Source organism: Chrysoperla carnea, chromosome 3 (assembly GCF_905475395.1).
Source record: "Chrysoperla carnea chromosome 3, inChrCarn1.1, whole genome shotgun sequence".
In the NCBI taxonomy this organism is placed as follows: Eukaryota; Metazoa; Arthropoda; class Insecta; order Neuroptera; family Chrysopidae; genus Chrysoperla; species Chrysoperla carnea.
Genome location: NC_058339.1, coordinates 68,224,830 through 68,241,466, shown reverse-complemented (window position 1 = coordinate 68,241,466; position 16,637 = coordinate 68,224,830). Strand labels below are relative to the sequence as shown.

At 29.1% G+C, this 16,637-nt stretch overlaps 2 protein-coding genes across 3 annotated transcripts in view; both read right to left on the bottom strand.

Moving 5' to 3' along the window:
* LOC123295030 (apoptosis-resistant E3 ubiquitin protein ligase 1) overlaps positions 1-16,637 on the bottom strand; it is a 173,926-nt gene that overhangs the window by 58,604 nt on the left and 98,685 nt on the right. The gene's annotated exons all lie outside the window — the stretch shown is intronic.
* On the bottom strand, positions 5,050-8,258 carry LOC123295031. Its single transcript, XM_044876233.1, has 2 exons — positions 8,211-8,258; positions 5,050-7,592 (listed from the first exon to the last, which is right to left on the bottom strand). Exon 2 carries the CDS (start codon positions 7,567-7,569, stop codon positions 5,455-5,457), a length of 2,115 nt encoding a protein of 704 aa, XP_044732168.1. The 5' UTR covers positions 7,570-7,592; positions 8,211-8,258; the 3' UTR covers positions 5,050-5,454.

Genomic DNA, 16,637 nt, shown 5'->3' with positions numbered 1-16,637 from the left:
GATGAAGTTACGTACTACCCATTGACGAATCATAGAGGAATACCCAAAATTGATTTTAGTATAATATTATTGAGCTTTGGGTTAAGCTTGGAAAGCAAGATATATATATTGACATCGAAGGATAACAACGTTTCAACATTGGGTATCAGATAGTATACCAAAGTCGGAAGCAAGTAGAAAAATTTTTTTGCCTTTTATACACTACCATGTTTAACTTTACCTAGTTTGTCTCCTTTGATAATCTGATATTTGTTATGCATAATTACAAGCCAGTTTTTAGATCTATAAATTAGACTAGCAATTACCAGATGGGCATCGCTGCGAAATTTCAACTTTAAAAACAAAGACTACCGCGTAATAGCCTTCTCTTCCTTTACCTTCACGTAATTCCCACTTTGTTCGCCATTTAAGGGGTTTTAATGTTGACAACGTAGCGTGAAAGAATTTTTAAAATACGACTGCTATACATAAGTATTGTAAAGTTAAAAAAAATTGGTCAGCAATAATGTATGTCCCACAGGAACATACTATCGGGATAAAAGTATGCTATATGTTAATCCAGGATTGTAAACTATCTGTGATTCAAACTTCATCCAAATCCGATCAGTATTTTTTGCGTGAAAGAGTAACAAACATCCATACATACTCACAAACTTTTGCATTTACAATATTAGTAGGAGAGATTTTTCATAAACGGGTTGGGCTCAAGTTCGCACGCCTAATCTCTCTACTTTCATAACAACAAAAACCATAAATATTATTACTTATTATTGTTGTTCACATTTAATTATGCACACAATATTTACATCATGGTCTGTTTGACTAATTTTGATATATAATATGTTACATTCAATCGTAAACTAATTATTGACAAATGCTTGTCTAGTAATCTTAATTAAAGAGAATTGAAAAAAATACACTCGAGAAGTCCGGGTTCGAGTCCTGGTTCGAGTGTATTTTTTTCAATTCTCTTTAACCATAAATATTAATTAACAATAAACTAAGTTCCTTACCCTTAGACAAGTCTTGGACAAACACGGGTCTGTCAAGGAAAATTCTTGTTCTTCGCTTGTTTAAGGCTTGATTAAACTTAATTTATTAGCCTTTTCTAAAGTTTGAGCAAGGGCTTCCAAATAAAATAATGAAAAGTTCCATTTCATTGTATTCAATGCTCGAGTCACGGTTGAAACAGCGTTTATAGAAGGCCTAGCTTCAAATCTCGATTTCTCCATCAAGCTAAACCTTTCATGAATTTTGTTTCAATCGTGGCTCGAGCATTGAATACAATGAAATCGAACGTTTCGATACGTAAAAATTATTGACGATAGTTTACAAATGTCGGATTGTTCTCCATTTTAAAACCCTTTGGAAAGTTGCAAATTTCCTGCCATTTACACTGAAAAATAAAAAAATTACTGGATTGAAGTAAACGGGTTTACTTGATAGTCGATGTTCTTAAACAAGTAAATGTTTCTTGAGATATTTACTTATACAGCACTTATACTAGATATTTACTATTACTATTAACATATACAGCAGAAAATACGAAATTAAACAAACTCGATTTCCAGAAATTTAAATACGAGCCTCGACTAAAATCTCATTTTTTATTATTACCAAAATTCTATTTATTAATCCTCCGGATAACAGACAAAAAGAAGAATTGAAATTTCGTGGATTCATCATGGACTTATGGTCTAATATATATTTTATCATTCATGGTTCTATTACACACACATTATATTATTAGTGAGTAGTCACAGTATTAATCCATATCCACACATATTTAACATTTATTACCTATAATAATTTTTAATGTGAAATAATAAATAAAACCATAAATCCATATAGTCATTTTATATTTATCATTATAATATGGTATGTGTACCTACTACTGAATCTATTTTTATAGGTAGTTAGTTTTTAGTGAATTTCACTTTAAGAAAATGAGTTATTGGTTTAGAATCGATGATGAAATTTCAAATTTTTCATAAATTCAAATGGCCTGAAACTATGGATTCTGTTAGTTCATAATAAGGTATCTGCACCTAAAATGGCCCTACTCCTAAGATGGCATAAATACATTCATAGAATCTCACACTTGTGCACTCATGTTTGGTTAGTGTCAAATAATACTGCAACTTCATATCAAAGGAGTATCGCTATCTTTGTCAGAAAAACTAACTATTTTTTATTTCTCTTTTTCTTTCTTTTTTAATACAAAGTTACTTAGGTTTGAGGGTATTCCTAACAAGGAAAGTGTTCTTTGTATCCTTTATTAATTTTCATTAAAAAGGAATAGTTATTGTTAACGGGAACAAACCAAACCCTATAAATACCCACCACATGGATTGTCAAGATGGCCTTGGGAGCCCGTGTTCTTTTTTTATGTCCAGTATGATGATAAAGGTCTTCCGTGCTGTAGTTGCGTGTTATTAATAAGTTTCAGTTTAAGGGATTTTCGTGCTTATTTCATAGATTTTTGCAACTATGTTCTTTATCGCACGATATTTGTTTGCTGGTAAGAAGTTAAAACCAGAAAACTGCAACGGACACCAAAAATCGACATCTAGATTACCTAGGAAACTAAAACTTTTTCAATCAATTCAAGTTGCCGTGAATTTTGAGAAAATGCTTAAATATTTTTATAACTGTCAATTTGTATTTTTTGTCAAAATTTTATGTTTTATTTAAATAAAATAGAGTTGTGCAAGTTATCAGAAGTTAAAGAAAGCAGAAATAATTTAAAGTAAGTACAATGCAATTTTTATGTTATGTCATAATAAATGTACTAATCAAGCCAAACGTAATGTACTTACATATTGGGTTGACTACTGAATCAGAAATGTGTCTTTTTTAAACTAATACTACAATTATTTCATACAGAAAAAAAAAACTAAAAGTAGTTCTAAAATTAACTTCTTTAAATCAAACAAGTATTTGACTTCTTAATACAATAAATTTTCAGAAAAGTATCTTGTAAATAAAAAAAGTAAGCGCTACATTTATAATATACCAAGGTACGAAAGGAATATAGTTCCTGCCGGGTGCCCATGACACCTCTCGTTTTTTTGTTTTTTTGTTTTTTTTTTTTTTTGTTATACTAATGCACACCGAAATTATAAACAAAAAGTTTTTTGTGGTCATTTGCAAACATTTTATTGTTTTTTTATTCAATTCCGGAAAAAAATGACGAAAAATTTAAATAGAAAATTTAAAAAAAATCCCATATATGCTCTCGTATATATTTTGAAAAACTCGTTCTGAAAGTTTAGCAATTCCTACTTGTTTCAAATTCATGAGACGAAAACTTGATTGAAATATTTTCATAATACACAATAATTTAATGAATGCTATTTTTCGTGTCACAAGAAAATTTTCAACACCACAACAAATAATCCATTATTATTATCGAAAAAGAACATAAATCATTGTTTTTTGTAATAAAAAATAAACTCTAATTTTTTTTTTTAAATGAAAAAGATACACACCGTTCAGATAAAAATATTTTCTTTTTCAGAAGAGAGCACGACGACGAATAATCATATCAAAACACACAAAAATGATGAAAATAAAATATTATTAATGATAAATAAAAAGTGAACGGAAGATAACACGTTTTTTTATCATCATTTTTATTTCTACTACTTATACTAACCGTAACCCGTTCGCTTCGCTAGACTATTCGAACATTATAAATAAATACTACACAATATTGTTATTTGATTTTCTTCTTTAAACTCATGTAATCTAACCACCCATTTTCTTTTCTTAAAATCTTCGGACTATTACGAACATTTAAAAACAACAAAAAAGTTCGTAGCGTAGGAGCCGCGTTAGCTAAGCGAATTCCCTCAGAGATTGAAAAAATAACGCATTTTTGTTAAAATTGAATATTGTCTAGAGAAAAATCACAAGATTACCTTTTTTGCTTAAAAAATACAAAAATATTTTTTATTTAAAAAAAATATTTTTAATTTTGTACTGCGAACAACCAAGTCAATTTTTGTAGAATTTATCACCAAACTCTCTGCACTTTTTTTAAGTTTTTGCCCTCGTGGAAATTTTGCCATACACCTTTTGGAATTCGAGGGGTGAAACATAGGTAAGTGTCCTGGGGCTATCCCCTACCAAACAATAAAATTACGCCTTATTTCGATTTAATGTAAATCTAGATACATGATTCTACTGTAGTAAATTATTCAGCTATAATTCAATAATACGAATACAATGAAGAGATAGATAAGAGAATTTTGACCTGTCTCCCAAAGGCTTTATTCACCACGGTTTGTTATCTATTTGTATAGAATCTGAACAAAAATTTTTTGAGGGGTCATACCTTATCACAAAACCATTATTATACAGAATATTATTTTAAATATTAAACATATTGAAATTTTTGTTCCTATACGGGGTGTACCAAAAAAAAGTATACACTCTTTTCATGCCCACGAGTGTGGAAAACAGCCATTTATCGAAGGTATTCAGATTAGTGGCTATCTGAATACCTTGGATTGATAGCCTTTCTATTTATAAAAACACTGTGCTTGAAATGCTCCACAGACAAAAAAAAAAGGAATTTTCAAGTGTATTATTAAAACTTTTCGACTACTCCTCTTTCTCTTGCGGGACGCCGGCAGGTGAATATGGTCTTCCGGAATAAACATCAAAGTACTTTGGACTGTTCTTTCTTCTTCAAACTAATATCGCAAATAAGTAATTCCGTTTGTATATCTCGTTGAAACTTCACCAGTGTAAACTTTTTTTGGTACATTGTGTATTCGTTATAGTGTTGCAAAATCATTTCGATAAAAGCAAGCCTTTAGAATATACTAAATAAAGTAAAAAGACATGTTTGATGTAAAAAATATTTCATATTTATTGATTCAATGTAATACAGCCAAATAGTCCGAGCGATTTTAACAGAAAAAAATTCCCTTTTGAAAACCCAAAATATTAATAGTAAATGCAGAATCTTGTGCTTTTGTTTCAAAAATTTCTCCCTCTACCCCAATTTTCTTTAAAATAATAAGAATTTATAAAAAAATCATTATTTTTCAAAAGCATTCGTGATAAAAACTTTTTAATCTGAGAAAACTTGAAATTAGGTGTCAAAAATTGAGGTTTAGGGCAAAATTTTTATACAAAAGTTGATTTTTGGGGCAAAGAACAAGAAAGAATCTGCTACAAAAATATGTAATTTAATTTCATAATTAAGGAAGTAGTGTCTTTTAAATGATACATCAGCTCCAAATACTGCAAAGGAGCTTGCTTCTTGGAATTTTATCCTTTATAGAATTCTGATTTAAAAATGCGGTAGTTTGGCAGCACCCAATATATAATATATTTATAATATATAATAACAGTTCTTTAAAAAAAATTTAAAATAGAAACATGACCCCTTTGTTCTCCGATAATTCAAATAAATTATAAAAGTAAATCAAATACTAAACATTAACACTGTATTTCCCATAAACTTGCACGCCACAAATCTCCTGTTGGTACTCCAGTTTTCAAAGTAAACACTCTTCGTCTTCCATTATCCTTATAAAAGCGAATTCCCATAAAAACACCATCATCAAGACTATCCGCATGAAAATATTCATTTTTAAAAACATTTTTTAACGTAAAATATTGACCACCATTTCGCGGTACAATTTCCCATTCAGCTTGCGAAATATCATCAGGCTGTTGTTTAGTGAAAACTTCTCGCTTAGGATTGGTAGTCCCTATATTATCCCAATTATTAGATACATACAAATATTCATTATACTGGACATTTTTTAACGTAAAAGTTTCACAATTATTAGAAGTCTCAAATTTCCATTTACTTTCAGGTTCTAGGATACCAGCCGGGTCAGTAGCTGTTTGCCATTTCCAAAGAAATACATTGTGTCGATCACTACCAATATCACTCCATAATAGAAATCGACCATCAGCATATAAATATTGTAGATAAGCTTTATTTCTAAGTTTACATCCATTTGGGCGAACTATAAAATTAACCATTTGTTTTGGTAGTTTATCAAGTTCATTTCCAAGTTTTTCTACTAAATTTTCGATCAATTTTGTATTATTTGATGCTGAAAGTTTTGTTTTAAAATAGTTGATATAATAAATCAAGCTTAATGTATTACGATTTTCTAAAAGATTATGTGATATTATATAACCGTTAAGGTGAGATATTCCATCAGCAACTTGATCATAATATGGAAAATTTCGAATATTTTCAAGGATATTTTTTAATCGTTTTGTTTCATCAGGAGACTGTTTAGAACATGCGTTAGTTATAATTTTTTTGGAATAATAATTGAAATAGTTACCAAACTTTAATCGTAAAAATTGGTTAAATTCAGAATCTTTTCTATTAAAAGCTATAACATCAGAAAATGACGATAAAATTGGATCTATGAATTTTAGAATTTCATTTGTTATTTTAGAATCTGAAATTGCAGATTTTCCAAAGGTGTAATTAAGTATTAATACTCGTATACTGTTCAAATGTTCTTTTTCTTTCATTTCTTTGTAAAATGTTTGCATAGCCTCAACTTTTCCATTTTGTGGTAGACGTTGAATAAAATCAGATATGTTTATAACTCTATCAATTTCATCAGGATTGGAATGTTTATGATGATTATAAGCTTGCTTAACAATTACAGACATGGTTGTTGACCTTAATTCTTTAAAATGATCAACAGCTTCCGTTATCAATCCTTGAACAATTTCCATTACACATAATTCTGCTGTATTTACTTCTAAATTTTCTAACGCAGTATTTAATAATTTTCCTAAATTTTGCATTTCTTTATGTAATTTATCTAATTCTAATTGATGTTCGTGTGAAAGTGATTGTATTAAATTGTCTTTTTCTTTTTCAAATTTGTGTGATAATTGATCAAAGGCATTTTTCCATTTAGCAACCTCTTTAGCTGAACCTTGATTAGACATTGCCTCAAGATACCCGTCTTTTATATGACCTAAACCGCACTGTATTGTTTTCATGAGATTTTGACAATTATCATCGTCGAAATTGAGGGTACATTTCCTATCAGCTTCACTTTTGCTTGTGGTGTTTGAAATTATAGATTGAATTTCTTTTTGTAAATTTTCTAATTTAACTTTTGAAATGGAGCATTTTGGTCTAGATACTGTTGATCTGGTTACACGTGATTCTTTTTTATTAAGTGTTTTCGAAAATGAATCTATTATTTCATTAACCGTTTGCATTTGACTTAATATTCGATTTCGATCACTATTTATAAGTGATAAGTAATTTTTCTTTTTAGATTCGTATAAAGCTTTCAAATTTGATCTCTCTGTACATCTTCTATCATTTTCTGAGTCGCTATTCAATAATAATGAATCTGTTACATTATTTGGTTCCACTAAAAGTTTAAGTTTTGATTCCGGAGAAATATCCATTGTAATATTCTTTGATAATCCATGAAATTTTGTAACATTTTCAGTTCGATTTAATTGACTTTGGCATAAAGTTAACTTTATAAATATTAAATTTATAATTATTGACACTTTGACGCAATTGAACCAAAATGGTTTGTCCCTTTGCATTCTTATGGAATTTATTCTATGATCTAAAATAATAATAATCTTAATTAATGATTAATTCTGTTCGATAAGTCGAAACATGTTAGACCCTTTTTCTATTAAACATCTTTGTACGTTTTTACCATCAGTTTTATAGACCAGTAAAATGAAAATTCAATACATACTAATAGTTTCTACGTCATCATATATGTCTGCCCTTGTCTGTGGCGCAGTATCCTTTCTCATACATAATAATGTAAAACCAATATTACAACAATGAGAGATATAACAAGGATATTGGACCACAAACAAGGGCAAATATTACTTTACGGAATTTTTTTGACTAGTGTCCGACTAAAGGTCGGTTTCTGTCCGATTAATCGGCTATCGCCACAACCGAAACCGAAACTGAAGACTTAAAAGTTCTAAGAAATTTTGTTCAAGATTAAATCATCTTTAGAAGTTGGTCTAGAAAATTGGTTTTGTAGTTTATAAAAAAACCAGCTTTGGCTTCACTTCAGCCAGTTTTTGGGACGAAGTCGAAGATTTCGCTGAAGATATCCTTGCAGCCGAAGGTAACCGAAGTCAAAACCGAAGCTTTGCCCGGACACTTATTTTTACTAATTTAAAAAAAGCAATATGTATAATAACAGTTTTATACAGACCTTAATCAGTAAATCGCAAAAAATCAATGAAAATATAACATCTTTATCGGAATAATTTTATTCACAAGAATATTATTTATATATAGTTTTATTTAAATAAAACATGCAGCAATATCACATCTTTTAAGGTTACCAAAAACTGTTGTAAATAACATGAAATTTAAACTATCTTATTGAGGCAGTTTTATAAGTGGACTCCATGTCTAGGTTGGGTGATGATTCGTGGTTAACAAATTTTTTTAGTTTTACTAGATCTATGAAAAAATGGGATCATCATGGTAGGTATTGTGCATGTATAGTGAAATTTCTTGTTTGAAAATACGCAAGTAATTAAATCCCATCATTTGCTTGGTTGTGCTTTAAGCCAATGAGACAATGACGACAGTGAAACCATTGTGTAATAAAAATTCGTTCATTAGTTTTCGATGATTCAAAACGAAAATAACGCCAAATAAAAGTACATGTCGGAACAAACGAGCGAAATGATAGGATCACTGTAAATTAAGTGGGTACCTTTCTGGGTATAAAAGCCGATGGGAGCCATAACAAGATAGCATAGATGATCAGTAATTATTTTGAGATATTTGGAGAAACTTTCGTCAAAATGTTAGAAATATGACGGAGAGCTCTTTCAATTTAGAATTTGTATTCGATTCAATTCATAATGTTTGTACCTATACCTGATGAGAATTGTTTTGTCTTTTTCAAGTCTTCGAAGTTTTATTTTCAAACTTATAAGGAAGTATAATAATATGGAGCTTTCGATAAATGAAAGATCTAAATTTCTATCTCGAATATTATTATTTCATAAATTCTTGTTTACAAAAATTCAAAAAATAGCATAGTCGTCTCCTCATTAAATTGGGCATTACACTAATGTTTTAATAAAAAATTATCAATTTATCATCAATCAAAAATTTATTTAATATAAAACCTACGGACTTTCAAAGTTTATCACAAAGTTTACAGTGGTCAAGATTGTTTTCAAATTCAAATATTTATCAAACTCAAAATCCCAAGTGTTTCATATTATAAAATTCCCATAATTAAATTTCTTCCTTAAACAACAAAGAATTATCAAGCTTAATAAAATCGAATACAATGTTAAATATTTAAAATGTTAAGAAGACAAAAGTAGGACATTTTAGAAAATATTTTGTTCCATAGAAGAAACTAGAATGTTAATCATTTTTCTAATAAATATCTAAAGCTAAAAGAAGAAAATACTATATAAGAAGTTTAGTATACTTCCTTAATACTTTTATAAGGGAAGGTAAATTTTATATGATGCAAAAAAGTTTAATGTTAAAGTTAAATCATCGATTAGTGAATACCATAGAGATTTTATTATTTTTCAGAGATTATATTACAGTTAAACCTGTATATGTCATTCAGTACTAAATGGCCTATATTCTAAGAATGTATCCTTCTGGTATCTATACGTTTTGATGTATGCTCACAGAATTTTAACAATGTTTCCTGTTATGAAAGAGTATATTTCTGTTACGAAATAATATTGAAAGCCATATTTGGGTATGATAATATTTTCAGCGATTTTCCAAATGATTGAAATTGTAAAAAAAAATCAATACCTTTTAAATTTTAAGGTGTATTTTTACGAAAAGGTGTTATATGGAGACGCATGTTATGAGCTTTTTTTTTTATCAATACACCAAAGGAACTTGATCATTCCCATTCCAAACAAAATGCTAAATAATGAGGAACGGTTCGGCTCGACACTAAAGCTGCCCATTAAATTTTTTGGGTACTGTGGTTCCAAATCCCATCAACTAGGCCCTAAAATTAATAACTAAGTCCTAAAATTGATAAATAAGCCTTAATAACTATAAGCCACACAAGATACTGGGACTATTAAGTTTAAACTAAAAAATTAAACTAATTATATTTTGAAAATTGCCTGAGGAGGTGAAGTCTACAGCACTTTCATAAAAAACGTTTACTGTTCCACGTAGACGATTTTTTTATTGCTTGTCAGATGAATTTAATAAACAGTTTTAGTTTTGAATTTGATTGAGAATTTGCTTGTATTGGGTAACATTAAAATATACATAAATCAAACGTTATTAAATAAGGTTTTACTGTAGTTAAAAATAACTTCTCAACAAATGTTTCATAAAAGTTCAAATTTTTTTTTTCTCTTGTAAGTAAGAATTTAATTTTAAGATCATTTCTATGTTACTTTATTCTAAATATCTTGTGTATTAAAAAGAAATAAAGATGTGACATTCGGGAAATGTTACTTGTATTTTATTTACATATTTCAGTTCGCAGATACAGATACTGATATCAGTGACATTATATCTCTATCTTTAGTGATATATTTTTAATATTTACGTATATACGTAGTTTTATTTTCAACAAGACGAAAAAACTCGTTAAAAGATAATGTCACTCTTTTGTTTCGATACATTGCTACTTCATCTCGATTGTGAAAAACAAAACAGTTTTAAAATTTGATTTTTGTAGAAATTTTGGAAGCTTGCTTCCCAAACATAATATGTGCTTAATATTCGCGAATCCATAATGTAATGTGATTATTTTTACTTCTGATTTTTGGAGATTTATTAAAGCAAATTTGGTTTTAACTGTAGGTATATAAAATAATACGTTAAACAATATTATATCAAATAATAAGCAAGAAATAAGGAAGGGTTGAAAATTCATTTATCAACTCCGACGAGACATACACTGTTTTTCCAACTTTTTAAAAAACTTCTTTTGTTATTAATTATTTTGTTTTAACATTCATAATGAACTAAAAAATCATTGAAAAGAATTTAAGAGGATCAATTGCTAGCCCACTCCGTACGCGGTATTCCTAGGGTAGCGGCTTCGATTTTCTCTGTTCAAAAAAATTATTTTTTTGAATAGTTATGATGGACTAAATGGATTCAAAATAATTGAGAAATTGAAATAACCAGCGAAAAAGGTGGTAAAACACATAGGGTCATAGATTGGTAAAAATTGTAAAAAAGTCACAGTATTTGAAATAATTTAAAACGATTTTTTTTTTGGCTCCACCGCACACGTGATCTCTGTCGCCAATTCGACAAGCAATGACAATAAAACAGTGTCAAAGGGGTAAAATGAAGAATCAAATGCCTCCAAAAATCGACCCGGGATTTTCAAAGCCAGACCAAGGAAATCTATCAAAAATAACTATTTTTATGTTATGGAAGTTTTTAGTGCAAAATCACGGGTTCGATGCACCCGAAGTTCATGGAGTAAAAGCATATTTGTGAGTACTAATTTTAATAAGAAAGTACGTAACATTCTAGAAAAAAAGATGAATAACAAAATTTCATACAAAGATTGTTAGGTTTTCGAGGGAGAGCTATGGGGACACTGCAATTGGATTCGTTTCTGTCAAGCAAGAAAATCACCTTTACACAGTATGAGGTAAAATGTGCCGAATTCGCATCATCGAATTCGCAACAAAATTATACGGTTGAGCTGACTGTTGAGGAGAAAGAAGAAAAAGTTGTCGATGTCAAATGTTTTGATTATTTAACTATTTTTGCTGTTTTGAAGTAGCAGTCGGGCACAGAGGCACAAAACACGGCCGATATATTTTTATACGCGGATTTAAATCGTCACTATTGACCAGTTTATCTGTCATCGCGCGGTTTATTTCCAATCCGTATATTTATGATAATTCAACTGTCAAAGTCAACTGACGTCACAGCGGCATTCGTATAACTTCGTGAGTTTCCGGATCGTTTTCGCCAATTTGAATTTTAATGATTTTCAATACTTCTTTTCTCGGTCATATGGCTCAAAAAAATCGGGGAAAAATTAGCCCATTCATCGAGAAATTTATTTTCATTTAAAAGAATAAAATGTGAATAAAATCTCTTTTGTTCAATTCTCTAACTCTTATTTTTTCAATTTTGACTGTATAAAAGTTAAGAAGTTTTAATTTTAATTTTTTAAGTTTAATATTCTTACGATGTGAGAAAGCACAGAACATGGAATATTCAAGAAAACTATTGAATATATTTTTTCATTCTTTAATTTTCAATTGAATTGTCTAGAAAAAAAATGTTAGAGTAGCAATAAATGTAGTTATTCTATCTTGCTCTATTCCAATGTAAATAGTAAATACATGTGTTTCATTTTAACTAAGTACTTGTAGTTTATGAATATTCAAATAACATTTGTAATGAAATATTGATGGCATAACGACGCAAAAAAGTGGGTGGTACGTACGTATAGTATAAAGAAATGTCAAAGGAAATGAATATCATCAAAAGAAAAACCACAAAAAAAACTATAGAAGTAAAAAAAAAACATTCATATTTCAAATTTATTTGCATTTAATGAAAATATTTTCAACGTTATAACATTGATATCAGAAAAGTAAATGTGAACATAAGATAAAATAAATTGGACTACACTTGTATTGAACTGAAGGTATTTTTCTCGAATGTATGTGGGCTGAAGACTGATTGCCAATTTGATATTTTTTTCAAAATTTTGTAGTCGACAATTTTTAAAAAATTTGATTGTTTTTAATGTCGCTTTGTAAGCCGATTGCATATTGTTTGCCGATTGGCATAGATCGTACTTCATTGTTTATTGCTTGTTATACCATATTCCAGTTTTAAGCATAATGCTAAATTTTGAGGAGTTCAAGTTTCAAATATGCAAAGGTACCTTGAATCTATCAACAAAATGCACTTGTGGTACCATGGTAATACGTATTCACTAAATTTGATAGCTATCTTCGTGTTTTTATGAGTTACCAAGTAAAGGTAAGCAAAATATAAAGGGGAGAAAAATAAGTGTCATTCACCACGAGTCAAAAGAAATTCCCCCGAACTAAAACAAGGGGTGTTATAAGTTTGACCGCTATGTGTGTCTGTCTGTGTGATTGTCTGACTGTGGCATTGTAGCGCCTAAGTGGACGAACCGATTTTAATTTTTTTGGTTTCGTTTGAAAGGTAATTTAACGGAGAGTGTTCTTAGCTATGTTTCAAATGCAAGCTTAGAGTTCCGTACCCGAAAAAACTAAAAAATTGGATCTTCAAAATCGATTCAACTTGGAAAAGGCATAACGTATAATAGGGCTTTTCATTTACAAAATGATCATTTTTTGTTTCGGACAGTTTTCAATCAAGTAAAGACCTATCTTATATCTTCTATCCATGTTAAAATGCGCTGCTTGAAAAAGATAAAATATATTTAACTTTCTTAGGTTTAAAAGTTTTTGACAACTGTCCGAAACAAAAGCAAATCGATGAAAAGGTCTATTTTAACATATAAATTATTACTATGGAAATGAATGATCAAATAAACCTGGTTCAATTCATTTTGAAAAGTGGAATGGTAAAATAATAAGGTACCTAATTCAAAACAATAATTCAAAAGAACAAACTCAACTCAAATATTTCAATATCAATTAAAATATTTCAGAAGAAGTGTCATAAATTAAAATGTTTATCTGTGCGTTTGTGTGTTTCTCAGTGGCATCGTAGCCCTTAAACGGTTGAACCGACTTGATGGATAATATTTTATAGCTAAGTTTCCAAAAATGGGTTTACAAGGAATACATTTGTCGGGGTTTTTTTTATATTCTGTAAATTTCACTTGTAATCGATATTTATTAATATTTAAATTCTCGAAAAAAAAACATAGTATTGAGAATAACAATATTATAAACAGAAACAATTTCCACTGGGAAATTTAAATAAAATGACTTTAAAAACACATAAATGTCTATTTTGATTCTAGGTACATACACCTTTCGTATATTTTTTTATAAAATCGGGGAAATTTGATGAACATTATTCATATCTTATATCGGATGAAGGGACATGTAGTCAACGTTTTATTTCGTGCAGTGAAAAACAAAAACTGATGGAAACATTTTTTGCAAACCGAATAGTTATGGCAGAAATCTAATTTAACTTTTTGGAGCCTTCAAAATTGCTGTTTATGTTGCCCCATCCTTACCAAATAATATTACATTATTATTTTATGTGTATTATTTTATGTCTTTTTTTTTTATAGTTCCATGTATTTGCTTGTAGCAACAATTATTTACTAATTTTTATTTCATGGTCGCCCCACATCATGCTTATTGTGATTGCAGATAAGCCTCTGTACATTACGTCTAAACTTAGGTAGCACTATTGTTCACTTACCGCAAAACAGCTAACGTTTTTGAAAAATAACTGATTCGACAATCTATCTGCGACATACACATCAGCTTTTTATAATATTTTTATTATATGCAGAGAAAAAGGAATATTACATTTTTAAAATGGTAATATTTGTATTTTGTGTTTGTAAAGGTAGAAATTTCTATAAAGGTATAGCTAGCCGTTAAAACCAAAAGTACCTGCCTCCCGCATATTGTATATATTGCCCTATAAAGAAAATATACAGTGTGTCCACTGATAAAATCTAAAAGATGACAAAAGAAAAATTCTAATTTTATGCGAAAAAACAGCGATAATTACCCAGAGGAAAACCTGTATTAATCTTCAAATTCTTTTTCACTCATTTTCTGGCACATTCTACCCTTTTTAGTACCAACGTGGGTGTTACTAGTACAAAGGGGTATATTTTTAAAGGCAAATAAATTTCGATACACATAAAAATTATAACAATCGCGACGATATTGCGTTCATGGGCAAGCAAAATTTTGTTTTAAAATTGACCCTAAGGGTTGCTTGACTGAAACGTTAAGTGTATTTCTAGTGGAAAGAGTCTATTTGACACACAATGTTTCTAATGGGAGTCTGTTTGAGCTGACTGATAATTTATTCCAATATATTTTGTTATTTTGCTTCGAAATAACGCTTTAAAGTGGTCTCCTCGTATGGAAGTGGTCAACATCTGCGTCTTCTAACTGCTGTATCTTTATGACAACTACAAATTTAGCAAAAACACTCTACCAACATACTCTAAACCTGTCATCACACGGGGATCCCCTTAAAGAAAATTTGCACCATTTGTGTGATGTCACATCTATAGATTATTTTCTGTGGGGATATTTTAAGATGATAGTTTCCATCGATTAAATTACACATATAAGAGTAATTGAAATCCAACATTTGCCGTGATATTTCTGCCATATTAGATAGGAGTACTCTATGGAAAGGTCGAAAATATCATTTCTAGATTACCCTTTATTGAAACTAAACATGAGGACCAAAATTATATTAAAACAAATAAACTCAGAATCAAGGTTGATTGGTATTATTTTTAAAATTTTTATTTCGATTAAAAAGTTTATTCCGTTAAAAAAACACCCGTTACATGCATACTTTGGTTTTTCTAACTGTTGTGTTTTGTACGAACATATGTAGCGAAAAAATTTCAATTTACTTACATTTTATATTTTCAATTTGAGCAATATAAGAACAATACAGACTGTGTTTTTTTTTCTTTTTGCTTCATTATTTTTGTATACATTTGCTACTCTACAGGAATATGAAGTGTGTACATTTCAAATTAAGTTCAAATCTTATTAATGCTTTCAAATTATTCAGAGAAGCATTTTGTGTACATTTAGACTTGTGTAGATGAACAATATTTAAATATTACATTTGAATCTTGAATGTTACAAATCCCTATTATATTATAAATGTGAAAGTAAGCATGTTTGTTTTGTTTGTTTATTACGCTTTCATGCAAAAACTAATGAATCGATTTGAATGAAACTGGACAATAATGTAGCTCATACATCAGAATAATACTTACATTAGCTATAATTTATAAATTTATTTAAAAAAAATTAAAAAACATTATATACCATCTATTATCATCATTTTCAATCCTAAATTAAAGATTTCTGTAAAAATTAAAAATAGTAAATGTCAAACAATTCATGGCCATATTTTCTGATATATTTAATGAATTATGACTATTTTAAACATTAAAAAATTGAAAACATGTAGAGCCGGCGCTAGATAAAGTTGTGTGTGCAAAAATCGAAGACCGCATTTTGTCAATTGATTCTTTTTCAGAAAAGTTTATAGATTACTATTCCGGATGTTGCCAAAAACCATATTGGTCCAATTTTTATATATCCCTCCCCCTATACAGAAACAGTCAAATGTCAAGTTTTTGAACCAAATAACGCTACCCGAGGTTTTTTGGGTAAGTTTACGTCAATAAATATTAACAGTTTATTGTTTGGAAAACTCTAGAAAGGTTATTTTCAAAGCTGAAAATTAATGCAAATAAATTTCTGAGTTTTTCAAAATCTTAAATCATCTTTGAACATCTTTTATAAAGGTCTGAAGAGTAATTCCAAATTATTTGATTCTAAAGCCTCAGATTTTAATAGTTTAATCACATTTTTCGTCTTGTTTCTATGGAATAAACTACTATAAAATATAGTGAAAGCAAGTTGAGAAACTATTTATCATTTTCTTTGTTATTTTATTATTTCTT